Genomic DNA, 20,069 nt, shown 5'->3' with positions numbered 1-20,069 from the left:
ATACACCAAAATTTAGCTTATTTTATTCTACATTTAATTATGTGGAGTAGAGATTTTCATCACACCCAGTTAAAATTATAACGAAAGTTGAACAAAAAGTGCCAATATTTTTTCCGTTTCTAACAGAGCTCTCACTTAGAAAATTTATAACCTTAAAAGTATTGACCTGATCATTACCAAACTTTAATACAACTTAAAGGAACTTATTGGTGATCTGTACACCAAGTTTTAATTTAATCTGCTCTTTGTAAAAAAAAAAAATATTGTAAATTTTGTGAAACAACTTTGTCTTATTACTGGGTGATCATATTACAAGTGATTATTTTCATATTGACCGTACTGAAATTCAATTATTAAATGTTAAACAATTAATTTATTGAAACCACCCATTCAATACAAGTGAAGTCTTAAGGACTATATCACTGTCATTATATGAAGTTTAAGTATGGTAAATGATTCGCCTGTCATTGCAGGTATCATCAGCCATGAATTCTACTCCAAGTCAGAGCTCAGAGTGGATGCTATACTAGGATTATTCATAAATCAATATTTTTTCATATAACAAATTTGCACTGAAGTACAAGAACATTAAGGTCATAATTTGGAGTGAATAAGTCGTTCATGTCTTAAGGTTCTAATGTGATGTCCAATTCGTGTTCACATCCAATGGAAATAATACTGAGTGTCAACTCTTATAATGCCGATAATGAGAACGGCATGAAACATCTATACATTTTTTCAGCTTATTAGGAGATTAACTAGAGCTATTCTTAAAAACTATTTTTTACAACAATATACAATAATGTATATACATATGGTACAATTGGAAATGAACTGGCCGATCTTGTCTTAAAGATTCAATGGGACGTCCTACTCATGTCCACGTCGAATGGAGATAATACAAAATATCAACACTCATAATGCCGATCCCTTGCTTGTAGATAGGTGCAATTACGGCTTTTGTCCAATCTGAAGGTACCTTACCAACACTCCATGCTAATTTTACTACTCTATGAAGCCATTTCATCCCTGTCTTCCCACTATACTTCACCATTTCAGGTCTAATTTCATCTATTACTGCTGCTTTATGACAATGAGTTTATTTGCCATCCTTTCCACTTCCTTAAGCATAATTCCACCAACATCATTTTCCTCCTCCCCATGAGCCTGGCTGTTCGCAACACCACCAGGGTGATTTCCTTTTACATTGAGAAGATGTTCAGAAAATTCCCTCCACCTCTCCAGTGATTCCCTGGGATCTATTATGAGTTCACCTGAATTACTCAAAACACTGTTCATTACCTTTTTCCCTCCCTTCCTAAGATTCTTTATTACTGTCCAGAAAGGTTTCCCTTCTGCTTGACCTAGCCTTTCCAGGTTGTTACCAAAATCTTCCCATGACTTCTTTTTGGATTCAACAACTATTTGTTTCGCTCTGTTTTCTTTCATCTACATACAAATCCCTGTCTGCCTCAGCCCTTGTTTGGAGCCATTTCTGATAAGCCTTCTTTTTACGTTTACAAGCTCTTCTCACTTCATCTTTCCACCAAGATGTTCGCCTTTTCCCATCTTTACACACAGTTGTTCCTAGGCATTCCCTTGCTGTTTCTACTACAGCATCCCTGTATGCCACCCATTCACTTTCTACATCCTGAACCTGCTTACTGTCTACTGTTTGAAACTTCTTACTAATCGTATCCATGTACTTCTGTCTAATTTCCTCGTCCTGGAGATTTTTACCCTTATTTGTTTGCAGACAGATTTCACTTTCTCTACCCTAGGCCTAGAGATACTTAGTTCACTACAGATCAGATAGTGGTCTGTATCATCAAAAAATTCATGGAGAACTCGCACATTCCTAACAGATTTCCTGAATTTGAAGTCGGTTAAGATATAGTCTATTATGGATCTGGTGTCCCTAGCCTCCCATGTGTAGCGGTGAATAGCCTTATGCTTGAAGAATGTATAACAGCTAATCCCATACTAGCACAGAAGTCCAGCAAACGCTTCCCATTCCCATTAGCTTCCATATCTTCCCCACATTTACCAATCACCCTTTCATATCCTTCAGTTCTATTCCCAACTCTCGCATTGAAATCACCCATTAGCATTATTCTATCCTTGCTGTTGACCCTGACCACAATGTCACTCAATGCTTCATAAAACTTGTCAACTTCATCCTTATCTGCACCCTCACATGGTGAATACACGGACACAATTTACTATTGAATTATTAATGATTAGCAGCGTTAGAACTAACAGTTCTGTGTATATAAATTAATACTTGAAATAGTCTCAATGATGAGCATACTCAAGATGTTAGAACCTAGTTCATTTTCAAATTTAATCATAATTTCATCCCAGTTTTTTAATGTCAATTTGTATATATTTGTTTCATTTTTTCTATGTCAATTGTGTGCATGTACATTTGTTTAGTTATTAGATGTTTTACATTAAAGCTGAAGATGGCCAGCCCCAGCCGAAACTAGTCCCTAATTAATGTAATTTAGAATATTACATATTATAGTATTAAAAGGTGGACCATTACTACATTAATTTAATAATTATATTCTACATTGACTATTTGACAGTATGAGGACAGGGTTGTCCCTCTGATAGTGACCATTGCAAATGGGATGTTTCAGCAGGACAATGTCTGCCCTTACACTGCAGGTATATCCGAGGGAGCTCTCCAAGAATTTATGCTCTTGTAGGGGCTTGCCAGGTTCCTGGATTTAAGCCCTATTGAATATGTAAGTTGGTCATGATGGGTAAATGTCTGAACAACTCCTTATATTCATCATCATCATCATCATCATCATCATCATCATCATCATCCTAAACCAGCTCCAGTTTCCCGGGTGTGGTATATGAGCCTCCTCCATCTCATCCTGTCCTTGTACCATTCTTCCTCCATCAACTTGTCCTAATCATGACCTCTCAGTAGAACATCGTTCTTAACTAAATCTATCCATTTCCTTCGTGGCCTTCCCACGGGTTGTCTTCCTTCTACTTGTCTGTCAAATTCCTTCCTTGCTGTTCTGTTTACTGGCATCCTCTTCACGTGACCAAACCACTTCAGTCTTGATATCTGAATCTTATTGAGGAGAGAATCATCTATTCCTACTTCTCTAATTTTCTCATTCCTAATCTTGTCTTTCCTGGTTTTCTGGATCATAGTGTGTAGGAATTTCATTTCAGCTGCCTGAAGTTTGGAATTATCTCTATTGGTCAGTGTTGTGGTTTCGAGACTGTATGTAAGAATTGGTGTATAACAGAACTTGTACAATGTCTTTTTTGTTTTCATGGGTATTTGCTCATCCCACAGCAGGTGTCTTACCTGGGGGTAAAATTATGTTGCCTTATTGATTCGATTGTTCACCTCATGTTTTGCTAGGTTGTCATTTGATAGAACGCTACCCAAGTATTTGAAAACTGGAACGCTGTCCAGTTGGGCTTCATTTAACATGACTATTGGTTCTGCTCCTTCCCCATACACTTTCATCACCACCGTCTTGGTCTTGCTGATGTTTAAACCATATTTCTTAAACTCCTAATTCCAGCTTTGCATTCTCTATCCCAATTCCTCTTCTGAGTCACTCCAGATCGCAACATCATCTGCAAATGTGAAGGCTTTGATATCTCTATGTTCTTTCCTTTTAATAGATTTCATTACTACATCCATTACAATAATAAATAGAAGTGGTGACAATGAGCTGCCCTGCTGCAGTCCTCTCTTTGTTTCAAACCAGTCCGACAAACCACATCCTACTTGAATACAGCTTCTATTCCCACTATACAACATTTTCACTTTGTCTACGAGGCTGTCTCGCACTTGAAGTTCTTTCATGCATTGCCAAATTCTTTCCCTTGGTACACTGTCATATGCTTTCTCAGTGTTCAAAACATTAGAAATAAAGGCTTGTTCTTCTCCCAGTATTTTTCCATTAGCATCCTAATTGCAAATATAAGGTCTGTAGTTGACCTTCCTGGTCTGAAACCATACTGCTCTTCTTTCAAAATTGGTTCAACAATATCTCTGATTCTGGTCTCTATTATTTTTTCCAATATTTTTAGGACATGAGACAGCAGTGTGATACTACGGTAATTAGTACATTTTCGTTGGCTTCCTTCTTGAACAGAGGTACAATGATGCCCATTTTCCAGTCCTCTGGAATAGTATTTTCCTCCCATATCTTGTTGAGCAGTCTGTAGAGCCATTGGATTCCTGGAATTCCCGCTGCTTTCAGCAAATCTGCACTTAGCTCATCTATGCCCACTGCCTTTCCTTTCTTCATGCTCTTGAGCACATTTTCAACCTCAAGCTATGTAATTGGTGGTTCAGTTGTGGTTCCTCGACTTAGCTCTCCTCTATCCGTTGTTATGTTTTCTGTATCTCCAGCTTTTTGAAATAGATCTTGAGTTCTTGTTTAATTTCTCCCTCTTCTTGTGCCAGAGTTCCATCATCACGTTCTATTGCTTTTATGGTCTCTTGATCCCTTTGCTTGTTTTTCACTACTCTGTATAGCAATTTCATATTTCCTCTACTGTCCTCTTCCAGTTTGTCTGCAAACTCATTCCATTTCTTCTCTTTTTCTTCCCTTACAGTGTTCTCTACAGCAAGTTTCTTGTTCCTGTATACTCCTTGAAGTCTTTGTATTTCTTGTTCATTTCGTTCTTGTCCCTGTTTTTGTTTTTCCTTGTCCAGTGCCTTCTTTACTTGGTTTCTTTCACCTTACATTAAAGTATAAAATTTCTACCTATTCAATACTACACATTATAATCTTATACCAAACCCCATGCCACTTAACGCCCTTGAAAGGACCTTGGCCTGTCCAGCGACTGCTGCTCAGCCCGAAGGGGTGCAGATTACGAGGAGTCGTGTGGTCTGCACAATGCATCCTCTCGCCGTTATTCTGGGCTTTCGAGACCAGGGCGGCCATCTCACTGTCAGATAGCTCCTCAATTCTAATTACGTAGGCTGAGTGGACATCGAACCAGCCCGCAGGTCGAGAGAAAAGTCCCTGACGTGGCTGGAAATTGAACCCCGGGGCCTCCGGGCGAGAGGCAGGCACGCTACCCCTACACCACGGGGCCGGCATTATAATCTTATAGATTATTTAATTAACATTATATTTTTAAGAGTGTGAATGTTTCAGCTCAATTGAGCCATCATCAGCATTGGAGAGACATAAAAACTGAGTGTAACTCATTAAATTAAAATAACCAATAATGATATGATTTGAGTTTTGTACACCTATAGAATATATTGACTATCGAGTCTCTTGTGAGATAATATATTAAAAAATACATGTGTTAAAAATGACAGAGGAAAAATATGAGGGTTGGGGCAAAAGTCATGGCAACTATATTTTTTCTTGAAGATACCAATCCGGTTGGAGAATGTGACATATGCAGACAAAAGGACAAGGTGTTAACTACATGTATGGACAATGAATAGCACTGAAATATCGTCATACACTAATTTATTACAGCAGTATATAGAGCAATATGGCCTTCCCAGTGCAAAAGAATGACGACATAGTACATATAAAGTTGACATGACAAAACTGGGCCTAAAGACCCTCAAAGTAGTTCCCTGCAACTGACACCACACACAGCCAACGATGTGGGAGGCGCTGAATACCATCTGCCTCAGCATTTCCCACACCATGTGTGAATCGGGTCACCTGTTGGAGCACAGCATTAGCAATGTCCTCTCGTGTTGCAAACCGCCTACCACGAAGTGGGTCCTTAATCTTCCGAATGAGATCAAAGTCACAGGGCGAAATGTCGGGAGAGTACGGTGGGTGCACCAATTCTTACCATCCCCAACGTCGCAGTAGCTGCCCTACACACTCTGCTTTATGTGGTTGTGCATTGTCGTGCAGGATTATTGCACTGTCCACAAGATCCAGATGTTTCTCCCGAATGCCACGTCGTACCTGTCGCACCAGGAAGTGGCTGTAGTACTGTGCGGTCACTGTTCTGCCATGTGGAACAAAGTGGCAAACAATGACACCCCTGACGTCATACGCGACGATCACCATCAATTTGACTGGGGATGGATTCTGACAGATCTTCTGCCTCCTTGGTGATCCAGCATGTCGCCAGTCAGTGGACTGACGTTTCAGTTCTGGTTTGTATGCCCTGGCCCAAAATTCATCGATGTAGATTATTCGTGACGAAAATTGATTGCCGTCCTGTTGCCAGCGTGCAAGGTGGTTGGAGTATATTGCATAGCGCACCCACCTTTGAACTTCCGTCAGTGCATGCGGTACCCACCGCGATACGATTTTGCACAGTTGCAGGTCATTGCACAATATCCTGTGGACGGTGCATTTCTTGATGCCACTTTCCCTCTCTAACTCCAGTAGCATTTACCGTCTGTCTTCATCCAGGAGCTGCTTGATGACTGCACGTGCCACGTCAGTCCGCACACTGACAGGTCGTCCCGAATGTTGCTCATCACTGGTTAACACACGTCCTTGCTGAAACATTCCTACCCACCGTGCTACTGTGCGGTATGGTAGGGCATTATTCCCAAGGGCTTCCACTAATACACTGTGATATTCCATCGCATTTCTCCCTCAGAGAATGGCTATTTTGATGTAAGCGCGCTGCTCAACATCGGTTACTTCTATCTCGCACGACACTCACCAACCGACTGATTTCACAGTCTTCGCTGTGCTGCTACCAGCTTTCACAGAGCCATCTGTTGTTCTGCATACACACTATGCCTGCAGAACTTCCACACGGCACATATACGTTTGTGATCCGTTCACACATCTACAAGAAAAAAAAATTGTTGCCATGACTTTTGCCCCAATCTTCGTATGGTGAAAATTACATTTAGAAACCTTGTAGTAATTATTGGCTCCATCCACTGAAATCTTCTAGTTTGAAGAATGTATCTTTTGTAATATTGTTGACATTATGTATTATCTTGCATGTAGTCAATACAAGATTTGAAAAAATGTCTAGGAATTATTCCTCATAGTAATCAATAGAAGATGTATAGGAATTGATCTTTGCTTTTATTTTATTTTTTATGTAAATGGGCCTAAGAATGAAAAAAATATCGTTAATATATTGAAATCAAATTATGATGTCTATATGATGGATATATGGGGATATGGTGTGTATTAAATGTCTACTCACCTCGTGGGCCAGTGGAGCATTGTATTAGTAAAATGTGTGTATGCTGATGCACAGCACTGACTGACTGACTGGAACAGAACACACAAGGCTGGCAGAACATCTCGGGAGGAGAAGGGGGATGGGAATGGTAGGAGGAGTCAGAGGATTTGACGGGGGTATGGGAAGGGGTTAATGGAGGGTGGAGGGGGAGGATGAGTAACGGGTTAAGGGTGAAGGAAATCAAATTATGTTTGGTTTGAAATTATAGTTGAAGAGTTCTTCCAGAAGAATATTCATTCTTTCAGATATTTTATTAAGATTAAAGTTGGGATTATTTTTCTGATCTACATCCATATAAACATTTTTGTAAATATTTAATAATTTACTTTTGTTAGTATGATGTACGATTTCCATATCTTGGTCTATTGATGTAAACGAATGACTGATTACTGAAAATCTATTGTATTTTTGGGCATTACAATGTTCTTGATATCCAATTAGAAAATTTCTACTGGTTTGGCCTATTTAGCTTCCATCACAATCCATGCATTTTAATTTATATACTCTAGAGTTTAGGAATTTGTTTGTAGTGTTAAAGTATGGGTGTTGAAAAATATACTGGAGTTAGCTTTGTTGGTTTTAAATGGAATGTTGATGTTTTGTTTCTTGAACAGATTGGTAATTTGTTATAGTTTATTATTATTAAATGTGAATGTGATGTAATTCTTTAATCTAGTAAGTGTAGTGTTTGGTTTTTTATTAATTTTAATAAAGAAGCTGAATGAAACAATGCAGATAGTAATAGCATTATATCAAAATTGCGAAAGCTGTGTTAGAACCAAAGTGGGTCAAACTGAATGGTTCAGAGTTGAGACAGGCTTAAGACAGGGAAGAGTATTGTCTCCCTTACTCCTCATTATCATCATGGATAGAATTCTATATAATATCAAGGAGAAGATGATGGGCGAGCAAGTAAAGTCTATGATCTTTGCTGATGACATTGTAGTTTGGAGAGATAATGAAGAGGAAGTACAGACACAAGTTGATTGGAATGAAGATTAGTACTGCAAAAAGCAAGACTGACCATGATGAGAGCTAACAGAAAATCCAGGGGAGTGATAAAAATAGGAAATTAACCTCTTGAAGTAGTGAAAATTTTTAAATATTTGGGCAGCATGATGTCACAAGATGGAAATTTGGATGGAGAAATTGAATTAAACATACAGCAGTCTGCATACAGCATACAGGGAAAGACAAGACAGGATAGAATACGAAATGAGGAAATAAGGAGAAGTGTAGGAGTGTGTAAACTCCAAAAAGAGACTGATATAGCAAAGCTAAAATGGTTTGGACACATGATGAGAATGCCAGGAGAGAGAATACCAAAGAGAAATTTCATGGATACAGAGACTGCAAAAAGGCCTAGTGGATGACCTAGAATGAGATGGAGGAGCTCTGTTGTAGACTGCATTCCAAATAGAGGAGTCAATAGCAATAAAGTACTAGAAGAGGAGTGGTGGAAAGATCAAGGTGGAGGGCTTTGGTACACTACCCTACCTAGAGAGAATCTGGGAAAGGGAATGGATGAAGAAGAAGGAGAAGAAGAACGACACTCATATTAAATCTATTGTCTTGGACTATGGTATACTGTATATGCTATTTAATTCCTTATTATACAGTGAAACCTTGTTAGTACTTTCCTCATTAACATGTTTTTCCACTTAGCATGTCGTAAATTGGAAGTACCAATTCTCATCGTATTAAATCTACAGGTATACAAAAATACCTCACTTATCACGCCATGAATTTTCACTATTACTGCTTAGTACAATCACATTTTTCATAGCCCTGAAAATGTTGTCATCCCTTGTAAAGGAAATGTGATTTCCAACTCGGGTAAGAGCCAATTCCACGGTTGTGTGATTACAGGAAAATGCCTCGAATTATGAACATCACAGGATAGGTGGCACCTTTGGGGAGCAAGCGGTTAGGCTCAGGAATGTTCAGTTTTGCTTGCTGGTTAGCAGCAAGATTGCTAAATAACACAGTGAGCCTGTTTGTGCTTGTATTTTGCATTTGATTCAGAAGTTAGAAATTTATTTTGTGTTGAGTGGTACACTGAAGTATAGTGAATATTTGTCATGTGATAGCATCTGGATTATTTGACTGGTGTAGTACATATTTTGTCTTTTGGTACCCTAGTTATGGATACAGAAAGAGTCATGAAATTCCTTACTTCTTCTTCTTCTTCCTGAAATGTTTTTACTGCAGGTCGTTCAAAATTCCATACTATTGAAGACAATATTAAAATCTGTCAGAAAGTGGACTGGTATCTGCATCTGGTGCGCTGAGGTCGCGAATGTTGAAACTCGCACCCTTGAGTTTCAACTCAATCAGTTGGGTTGCTCAAAGTTTTGTCAGATTCAAAATGGCAGCCAAAGTCATCCTCTCAATCGCACATGGTTGAGTGTAACTTCCAATTCAATGTTTATGAGTGTGACCAGAAAATAATGTTTAAAAACCTGCTGGTCCAAAATAAAAGGCTTCTACTAACCTGTTTTTTTAGAAAAACTGCAATAATACTTTGATATTTTTACTGGCCCCCATGCACATGTTTTCATATTTGTTGTCTGGTGTTTTTCACACCTTTTAGTGCACTGTTGTTTTTTTATAAGTTCCAGCAGAAAAGGTCATATTTGTTCTCTCGTGTTTTTCACACCTTTTATTACTTTCCTCTCATCTTTAGAAATGGTAGATATAGTTTTCACTGTGCCCGCAGATACATAATGTAAAATGCCCTCATGTTGGTAGAAATCATATCTAGTGTTTTCATATTTCTGTTGAATAGTTTTTATTACACTGCATAACATCAGTTTTTATTCGTATATTCAGTAGTATGTTTTCTCACTTAACACATTCTTTTTCTTTGTTCTATGCAGAAATATCTTAACAAGGTTTTACAGTAGTTTCCTTTTTTAAAAGTGGGATACTGAATGCTGCATAGGCCAAACTGTAGAAAGCAGCTTTTTTCTGGGCTCACGGACGTATGGAGTCCTGTTTGATCACAGTGCACATTTGTGTGGATTTGCGACAAAAATCACAAATTGCCATTGCATATTTTAATTGTTAAATCAAGAAAATTACAAGTGAGATTGGATTCTGTTTCTGTTGTGAATTTTATATGAGGATCTAAAGTAATGAGGTATTCGAGTATGGTGGAATTGTTTGTGGTCTGTTGATCTATAATCACAAATATATCATCAACATAATGTACCCAAACAAACATTCCACTGCCTTGTTTTGCTTGGTGTAGTTAAGGCTCTTACACAAACCCAAGTTTAACAACTACATCAAAATGATACAATTAGACTAACTAGAAGATAATTTTAAGAATTGACATTGTTGGTGTTTTTAGTATATTTAAGATTACAAGTAATCATGCTCATATTGGTCCATACTGACTATATAATTTTTAAAAAAATGTACCGAGATTGACCACCTAATTAATACACAACATAATCTAAAAAAAGTTATTTATCTAACTTATGTGGACATGTTTTGGCTCTTGGAGCTGTCATCAGCACACAAAGACTTAAAACAATTTAATAGCACAAACACATTTGAAAAGAAATCATGAATGTAGTAATGACATATATCTTGATCCTCCTTCATAGTGTTTGTGGATACTAAAATGAAATTTTCACCTGAATATTTGTGTGGCATCATGAAGAACATCCAGTCTTAAAACCTTGTCAAAACTAAGAACAAACTGGAGAAGGACCAAATAATGGAATAAGCTGAAGCATGTTTTAAAGTTCTGCATAGCAGGAAAACTGCCAAGCCAAAAGTAAATTTATATTTAACTTATGAATGTTAGTTTATTTGTACTGATTTAATTATGCTTACCTTCTTAGTGTAGTACTTATGCAATTGTGTTTGGCCACCATTTCTCCTCCAAAGGCACAGGACTTTGTTTTTGGGACTATATGTCATATTGACAAGACGTTCAAACCACCATCGTTCTACAATGGTGCCATTGACAGATCGTAGAACAAGACCATCTTCTCTAACTTCCAAAAATAACAAATCACCAGATGGGTCTATACCAGCATGAACAGTGAAACTCTGCCGATGCATCTGTCTTGAACCAAGTGGTTTAAGATCAATATCATTCCCATGCTGAAAAATGGCAAAGTAAAATATGAAAATATTTACCTCAATAATTGGTGTATTTTGTGAAAACATTGCCTATTAAGGTTATCATTTTGAACTTAATTTCATTTTTATAGCAGAATATCTAAAGACTTGAAAGTATCTCCTCTAAAACATAATCTTTTATTGCATGACCACGATTTCCCAAAATTAGAAAAAAGTATAGCCTACACTTCATTATGACATAACTTACTAATTTAATTTTCTTTGTAGATCATTCTTTTCCTCTTATTAGAAAAGTAGTATAGTGTAACCAATGAGACACAACATGTATGTGACCAGTTGTGCAGTCAGATTTTTAAATTTTGAAATTTTTGTGGTTCTAAAACTGGCATAAGATACTGTGCATTTAAAGAAAATTTCATGCTTCCAGATGCAATACTTCAGAAGATATTACACATTACTGACTGTTGCCATTAAGAAAACTGTATTTTGAGAAAAGCTCAATTAAAGTTTTCATTTATTTTCTTATTAATTGTACAAAATTTTCACATCTAGTGACAAAGAATCAAAATATTTCATAACTTAGTTAGAAGACCCATAGGTAATGCAAGAAGTCAAAAGACAGAAATGTAATTTTTACACACTTTTTTTTCAGCTCTGCTGTAAAATTTTCATTGCCAACTTTGGGTCCCTTTCCATGCAACTGGTCACATATAGCAAAGACATCCTCTTAACCAGCTGTTAGATTAACCAACTGACCCAGTGAAAAATGATTAATCCAGTTTCACAAAATCATGAACACGTGCACTGTCTCCAACCCTGCCCCACTTGTGGACAAGATGCATTTTGTTTCATATTACTTACTGCTCGACATACATACTGCTTTCAATAGCGGGTACCAATTTTTAGCCTCATATGTTTCAATATATTGTTTAAAACATCTTAAATTATAGTACTGTGACAATGAAGACCAAGAGTGTGTGGTGCCAGCAGATGGCTACAATGTCAATGTAATGACAACAATGTGGGTGGGGCCACAAGCGAACAAAACAATACCGCCAACAAATTATTGAGGTTCACAATAAGGAAGATCCTCAAAAGAAGCTGAAAGCAAATAAAGGAGCATGCAACCAAAACCATGGAAACTACGATAATCTTCTGTCAGCCTATATAAAGAGCATAGCGATGTGAGTCGGTCTGGAGTGAAAGCAAGCAGTTATGAGACAGTTCCAAGTCTGTGATGGGCAAGGAATAGAATCCGTCAGATGGCTAAGCAGAGTTCAGGAAGGTTTTAGTTGTGAAGTGAACTGTTCTGCAACAACATTGCTCTGTGGGAAGCTGTGTTAGAGCGCAGAAGTTGGATGCACATAGGGCTGTTTGTTCAATTTTATCTGTGAGTAAAAACTGTGTCAAGTAGAAAACTAAAACATGAGTGAACCGGTAAATAACTGTAAATAGTGATTTTGTAAAATGTGTTGATAAAGAAACATGCTACCTTTCTGAGCAGTAATTTTAGTTTTAAGGACCACAATAACCCACCATAAATCACTTTAATATTGTAGATTAACCAGAAATGTTGTTATTCAACCAAGGATCCGGTCCAGAGCAAGCTGGTTCAGAGGTATCCAGTGTATATTATTATATAATGTTAACTTTGCATATAAATCAACAGAATTCTGTGCAGGACTTACCAAGTTATTAATCTGATCCAGAAGTTGATTTACTTCCTGACTATATACCAAGCCAATATGGCTTTTACCAAGAAGACGGCGCACTTTACGTTTCAGTTCTGCTTTATTTACATTCATCATAACCATGATTGCCACTAGGTTATATAACATAGTAGATAAGAGACGATCTTCATCATGCTCCAGACGTTTCCGTTCAGTATCACTCAAGGAATTGTACCTATAGACACATACAATTTATAAAATTATAGAAAGAATTCTACATATGAGACACAACTAGCTGCATTCATGCATATACAAAGGCTGATCAACCAAAATTGAGACTGATTTTTTTTCACAGATGTTTACTACTCCATTTCAATGTTTAAATGATCCTTCTCAAAATAGTCCCCTCCTACTTCAATGCACTTTTTATAGTGTCTCTGCCAGTCCTTGAACACATGCTGCAGACCATTCTTTGTCAGGTCCTTGAGAACTGCCTCACTTTTCTTGAGCACTGCTTCAGAGTTCTCAGATCAAATACCCCTAAGCATTGCCTTTAGTGATGGGAATTTAAAAAATCATAGGCTGCAAGATCTGGTCTATAAGGTAGATGCGGTACACAGGTAATGTTGAATCGAGCCAGAAACTGCACGGCTTCATTTGCGACGTGAGGCCGTGCATTGTCTTGATGAATTCACCACCCAGTCTGAGAAAGCTCTGGTCGTTTCTTTGCAATGTGCTTCCTCAGTGTAGCCAGTACTGACGTGTAGTAACAGTAGTGTGATGGGGAATTGCATGCTGGTAAATCATTCCATTCCAGTCAAAAAATGTGATCACCATTACTTTCCCTGCAGATGGAATAACTTTTGCCTTTTTTGATGATTTCCACACTGCTGGCTTGTTTTCCTTCAGGATCATAATGATGCTTCAGCTTTTCGTAAGTTTCAGTGGCTGTATGGTTTAAATGAAAACAAAATTTTATCACGCTGCACTGCTCCTTTCGCGTCACCTCCATTGTCCGGTATGCGAAATGCATGTATATAGCGTCTACAAAATAGAGAATTACTACCAACCTACAGATACGAGAGTGCTGCTGCCTATGGACATTATACATAAAAACCTGCTTTTTCAAATATGTATATTACAGATACTAAACTATCATGGAAGCTACAGTAAAAAATTTGTCTCAGTCTTTGTTGATCAGCCCTCATAGTTTATAGGGTATTCTGAGTTTGCCATTACTATACTGATGAAAATATGAACAGTTTGACTCTTTTCTAATTTTATGGCAATCCCATTTCTAATTTTCATAGCTACAGTACCTTAATTTTTATTTTATTTTTTTGCCAGTGGATTTACGTCGCACGGATACAGATAGGTCTTATGGCGACGATAGGATAGGAAAGGGCTAGGAGTTGGAAGGAAGCAGCCATGGCCTTAATTAGGGTACAGCCCCAGCATATGCCTGGTGTGAAAATGGGAAACCACAGAAAACCATCTTCAGGGCTGCCGACAGTGGAATTCAAATCCACTATCTCCCAGATGCAAACTTACAGCTGCACGCCCCTAACCCCTTAATTTTTATGACATCATAAGTGATATTCATCATCGTCATCCATTGTCCGACTCGTTGGATGAACTGTCAGCGTACTGGCCTTCGGTTCAGAGGGTCCCGGGTTCAAATTTCGGCCAGGTCGGGGATTTTAACCTTAAAAGGTTAATTCCAATGGCACGAGGGCTGGTGTGTGTGTGTGTTGTCTTCATCATCATTTCATCCTCATCATGACATGCAGGTCGCCTACGGGCATCAAATAGAAAGACCTGCACCTGGCAAGCCGAACCCGTTCTGGAATATCCCGGCACTAAAAGCCATATGACATTTCATTTCATCATCCATTTCCCTCATCCAGCTGGCTTGGGATGTTTATGGCACCTATCCATCTTCCTCTACCCAAACACTATTGTTTCTCCTTAACTGTGTTCCAATCCAGGTTTCTTCTAATTATACTATTCTTGATCATTTTCAACCACCTTAGTCTGGCTCTCCCTCCTGCCCACCCTCCTTCTTTCTATCTGGGTCTCCACTCTCCACTTCAGCATCCTTCCCTCTTCCATCCTCTTAACCTGTCCAAACATCTCAGTTTATCCCTCTCCATTTTGTCATATAGCTTTTCCACTCTGATTTTCTTCCTGATGTCCTTATTTCTTACTCTGTCCTTTCTTGTCTTTCCTATCACACTTTCACTGGCCTGGATTTTATTCTCCTGTCTTTTTCTCGGTGTCTAGGTCTCCACTGCATATGTCAGTACTGGGCAGCAGTACATCTTACACATCACCTCTTTACACTTCATTGGTACTTTCTTCCTCCATACCAGGTTTCTCACACTCTGGTAGAACGCATTTCCCTGTTGCATCCTTTTACTTCCCCTATCCATTACTCCATGCAATATGTTCATGTGTAGATCTGGTGCACAAAACATGTACATTTTTGGAATAATTATGCTTCATTTCTACTTTTAGGGAAGTGATTTTGACATTGTTTTGGATTATAATAGTGTGTTAGTATTGTCTGGTGAATCTATGGATTTTTAATCAATATTGGGATCATATTTTGTTATAATTTTTGTGCCCTAAGTGGGAACCGTCTTGTTTTGACTATAATTGTCCATAGATAATACTAAGAAGAAGGGTACTTGATTTATTTGTTTACAATCTTGCCCTAAGTGCCCGACATCTTAGTTCAATTTACCATCGCTCTCATAGAAATCATGATGAAGACGGAAACTCTATACTCTCTCCTTGATGTTGCCTAGGTCACAGAGTATACATTGTTTGTTTACTACTTTTGTCATTAACTAAGTCAGCCATCTTTAAAAAGGGCAACCTTCAAGCTTCGCATGGTGTTGCATAGGATATGATCCACATTTTACTCAAAGCTGGCGGAAGGTATAAAAAATGACCAAATTTTATGGAGATAATGATAAAGTTATAAAGGAAGATATTTATTACTTTAAACTTACACATTTTTACAGTTTTTGCTTGTGGAGTACATCCTTTATCCGAAAGGTCTAGAAGTGTATATAGTTATTAATTTTTTTTTTTTGTGGTGCAGATTTTTTATAGTTGAAATGTTTAGTGAGAATAACTTTTATACATGTCTCTTGTTATGTTAGTTTAAATGTGGAAAGAAATGGGAAACTACCACATTTATTTATTTTTCCCTAGTAGTGCATGAAATGATTATCACTGTAAAAGATTCCAGAGGTAAAGCGGACTAGAATGAGAAAAACTCTTGACTAGGAAGTAAAGCAACATGTTGTTGCTTTGAAGAGGAATAGTAAGATAGGAAACAGACTCGAGTGTACAAACACTATTGCAAAGTGGAAAACTCGAAAATGCCAAGCAAGAAATGATTAAGAACCATGTGGATATCCTTGTTATGTCTGAGGTGCATTGGGGTGGAAGTGGAGAAGTTACAAGTAATGATTACCATTTTTACTACCGTACTGAGGAGAAAAGAAGAATGGAACAAATGGAGTAGGATTTCTACTGAAAAATGACCTCAGAAGGAAAGTTAATAAAGTAGATGCAATTGATGGCAGAATAATGATGATGAGATTAAAGGGACAGGGAAAAGATTTGGTGCTAATACAAGTCTATATGCCAACCAGTCAACACCCCAAAGATGAGGTGGAAAAATATTATGAAATGATAGAAGACACATTTGAGAAGAAGCAAAAGGGTGCTTGTGTTGTTATTATTATGGGGGATTGGAATGCTGTAGTTGGAGAAGGTGAGGAAGAGGTAATTGTTGGAAAATATGGACTTGGAGAAAGGATCAATAAAGGACAGACCCTAATTGACTTCTGTAAAGAGAACCAGTTAGTGATAGGAACTACATTATTTGAACACCACACAAGATGCAGATATAGTTGGACATCTCCACTGAATGATCAAAGATATCAGATCGACTATATCATTATACAAAAGAGATACAGAAATGGGATGAAACATGCAACGTGTTATCCGCAAGCAGACATAAACTCAGATCACAACCTACTGGTAGCTGAGGTGGAAGTAAAGCTAAAGAAAACCACTAAACTGCAGTTAGAGAGAGGCTAAATCTAGGAAAGCTTAAGGAAAAAGAAAACCGTGATGAGATGGAGAGGATTTTTACCAAAATAATGAAAAACTCTAGATACAGGAAACATAAATAAAGACTAGATAGCAATTAGAGATGGAATGAAAGAGGCTGCAAAACAAGCACTTGGCATAAGAGAAGGACGAAGAAACAGAAAAGAGTGTATAACAAAGGAGTTGTTGGAGAAATTGGAAGAAAGAAGAAAGTGGAAAGAAATTAAAACACAAGAAGGCAAAAAGCAGTACAGAAAGCTAAATAATGAGTCAAGAAGAGAAACGGACAGAGCTAGAGAAAAGTGGTTAAATGAGAATGTCAGGAGATTGAGAATTTGGAAAGAGAAGGGAAATATGAACAGATGTATCAAGAAGCCAAGAGGATGGCATTTAAAAAGAAAAGTTGTAGGACAGGAGGAACAATTGAAGGAAGTGATGGAACAATCTCTGATCCAAATGAGACTTTAAAACAATGGAAAGGATATGTAGAGTCTTTGTATGAAACTGAAGATAGGCCACTAGACATCCAAATAGAAGAAGAAAGTAAAGTGACTGTAGATGAAAAGGGATGCTCTATACTTGAAGATGAAGTTGCACTTGCCATCAAAGAAATGAGATGAGGAAAAGCATGTGGAATTGATGACCTACCAATAGAAATTGTAAAAGGGTTAGGAAATAAGGGTACGCACATTTTAACGTCACTTTGTAACAGAATATATGAGGCACGTGGCCTGAAGATTTTCTAACCGCAGTAATGATCCCTATAGCAAAGAAGTAGGATGCATGTAAGTTTGAATATCACAGGACCATAAGTCTGATTTCCCATGTAGAAAAAATACTATTGAAAGTCCTGAATCGAAGGTTATATAACAAATTAGATGAATTGATTAAGGAAGAGCAGTATGGATTTAGAAAGGGAAAAGGTACAAGAGATGTTATTGGGTTACTAAGAACTATTGGAGAAAGATACATTGAAAAAGGAAGACTGGTATTTGTGACTTTTATTGTCCTGGAAAAGGCTTTTGATAGAGTTCAATGGAAGAAATTGATGGGCATACTGAAGAAGAATGGAGTAGACTAGAAAGAAAGAAGGCTAATTAAGAACCTTTACATAAACCTAACTGTCCAAATCAGAATAGGACATGATCTGTCAGAAGGGAGCAGAATTGGCAGAGGGGTGAGGCGAGGCTGTCTTTCACCAACGCTGTTTAATATATACTTAAAGAATTAATTGCAAATTGCTTTCAAGGAAAACAAGGTATGGCAGTTGGAGGAAAAAGAATTGAATGCATTTGATTTGCAGATGACATGGCGGTTCTAGCAGAAACTGAGAAAATGATGAATGCTATGTTGGAAAAATTGAACAGATCCTGTAAGAAGTTAGATATGAAAATTAATAGGAAAAAGACCAAGGCAATGATCATGGGGTCAAAGAAGGACTCAACAGCTATAATAATACTTTCGGGGGAGGAGATCGGACAAGTGTCTAAATTCAAATAATTGGGAAGCATAATCAGAAATGATCTTTATTGCTTGGATGAAGTGAAGACTAGAATTGCAATGGCCAAGGAAGCATTTATGAAACAAAGGACACTGATGAGTGGGCCTCTAAATAAGGACCTTAAAAAGAGGTTAGCAAAGTGCTTTGTGTGGAGTGTGGCATTTTATGCTATTTGCTTTACGCCACACCGACACAGATAGGTCTTATGGCAACAATGGGACAGGAAAGGCCGAGGAATGGGAAGGAAGCGGCCATGGCCTTAAGGTACAGCCCCAGTATGTGCCTGGTGTGAAAATGGGAAACTATGGAAAACCATCTTCAGGGCTGCTGACAGTGGGGTTCGAACCCACTATCTCCCGGATGCGAGCTCACAACTGCGCGCTTCTAACCACACAGCCAACTCGTCCAGTGGCACTTTATGGGGCTGAGACTTGGACGTTGAGAAAAGAGGAAGAAAGAAGACTAGAAGCATTTGAAATGTGGATCTGGCAGAAGATGGAGAAAATCAGCTGGCAGGAAAAAAGGAATGAGGAAGTATTAAAAAGAGTGGGTGAAGGAAGGAGAACAATATTGGAATGCATTCAAAGACGGAAGAAAAATTGGTTAGGCCACTGTTTGTGACGAAACTGTTTAATAACCAAAGCATTGGAAGGGAAGATACAAGGAAAACTGAAGAGAGGAAGGATGAGGTATCAGTTAGTGGACAGTGTAAAGGTAAATAGAAGCTATTGGAAGACATAGAGAATGGCTGAAGACAGAACAGCGTGGAGAATTCATGCGAAGACCTGCCGATAGTCAGACCACCAGTAATGATGATGATGATCCTTTTACTGATTTCTATGTCCAGCCCTGCATTCTGCATCAGTTCACTTCCCAAGTACACCACAATTTTGAGGTTTTCTTTTTATAATTCTTTTACCCTCCCTTTCTTCTCTAGTCAACACCACGGACATTTTCTTTTCCACACTGATTTTCATTCTCTAATTTTCAATAATCACACTCGCTATGTTGAGCTGCTCTTTTACTTTGTCTCCCTTTGCCCCCCTCCCCACCACAATATCGTCTACAAAAAGCATTACCCTCAATGCCATGTCCCCATATTCTACCTTTGTCTCCTTCACAATTTCATCCATAACCATTATGAATATCAGTGATGACAGCACACTTCCTGACCATAGTCCAGTTTCCAAAACCACTGTCCTTTCCTCAAGTTTCTGGACACTGCTGCAAGAAAATGTGTACATTGCTTGCACATACAGTATTCCATCCTTTGTTTCCCAAATCCTTTCCATTGTATTACTTTCCAGCAATGTTCTTTCCACCATTCTCTTTTCTAATGCCCTTTCAAATATATTTGCTACTTGAAATATGAGTTTAATTCCTCAATAATTATACATACTTCTTGCCCCCCTTTTTAAATATAGGTATTATTACTCATTTGCTCCCAATTTATCTTACCAAATACTTCT

At 38.0% G+C, this 20,069-nt stretch overlaps 1 protein-coding gene across 1 annotated transcript in view; it reads right to left on the bottom strand.

The window, feature by feature from the left end:
• Nucleotides 1–20,069, bottom strand: part of Rab3-GEF (Rab3 GDP-GTP exchange factor) — a 517,470-nt gene that overhangs the window by 99,602 nt on the left and 397,799 nt on the right. Inside the window, exons 34-35 of the mRNA XM_068226364.1 lie at nt 12,987–13,203; nt 11,047–11,319 (exon numbers count right to left, since the gene is read on the bottom strand). Of these exons, the coding sequence (XP_068082465.1) occupies nt 11,047–11,319; nt 12,987–13,203 (490 nt within the window). The remainder of the gene's footprint in view (nt 1–11,046; nt 11,320–12,986; nt 13,204–20,069) is intronic.

This window comes from Anabrus simplex, chromosome 1, assembly GCF_040414725.1.
Source record: "Anabrus simplex isolate iqAnaSimp1 chromosome 1, ASM4041472v1, whole genome shotgun sequence".
NCBI classification, from domain to species: Eukaryota; Metazoa; Arthropoda; class Insecta; order Orthoptera; family Tettigoniidae; genus Anabrus; species Anabrus simplex.
This window is presented reverse-complemented; position numbering and strand designations above follow the sequence as displayed.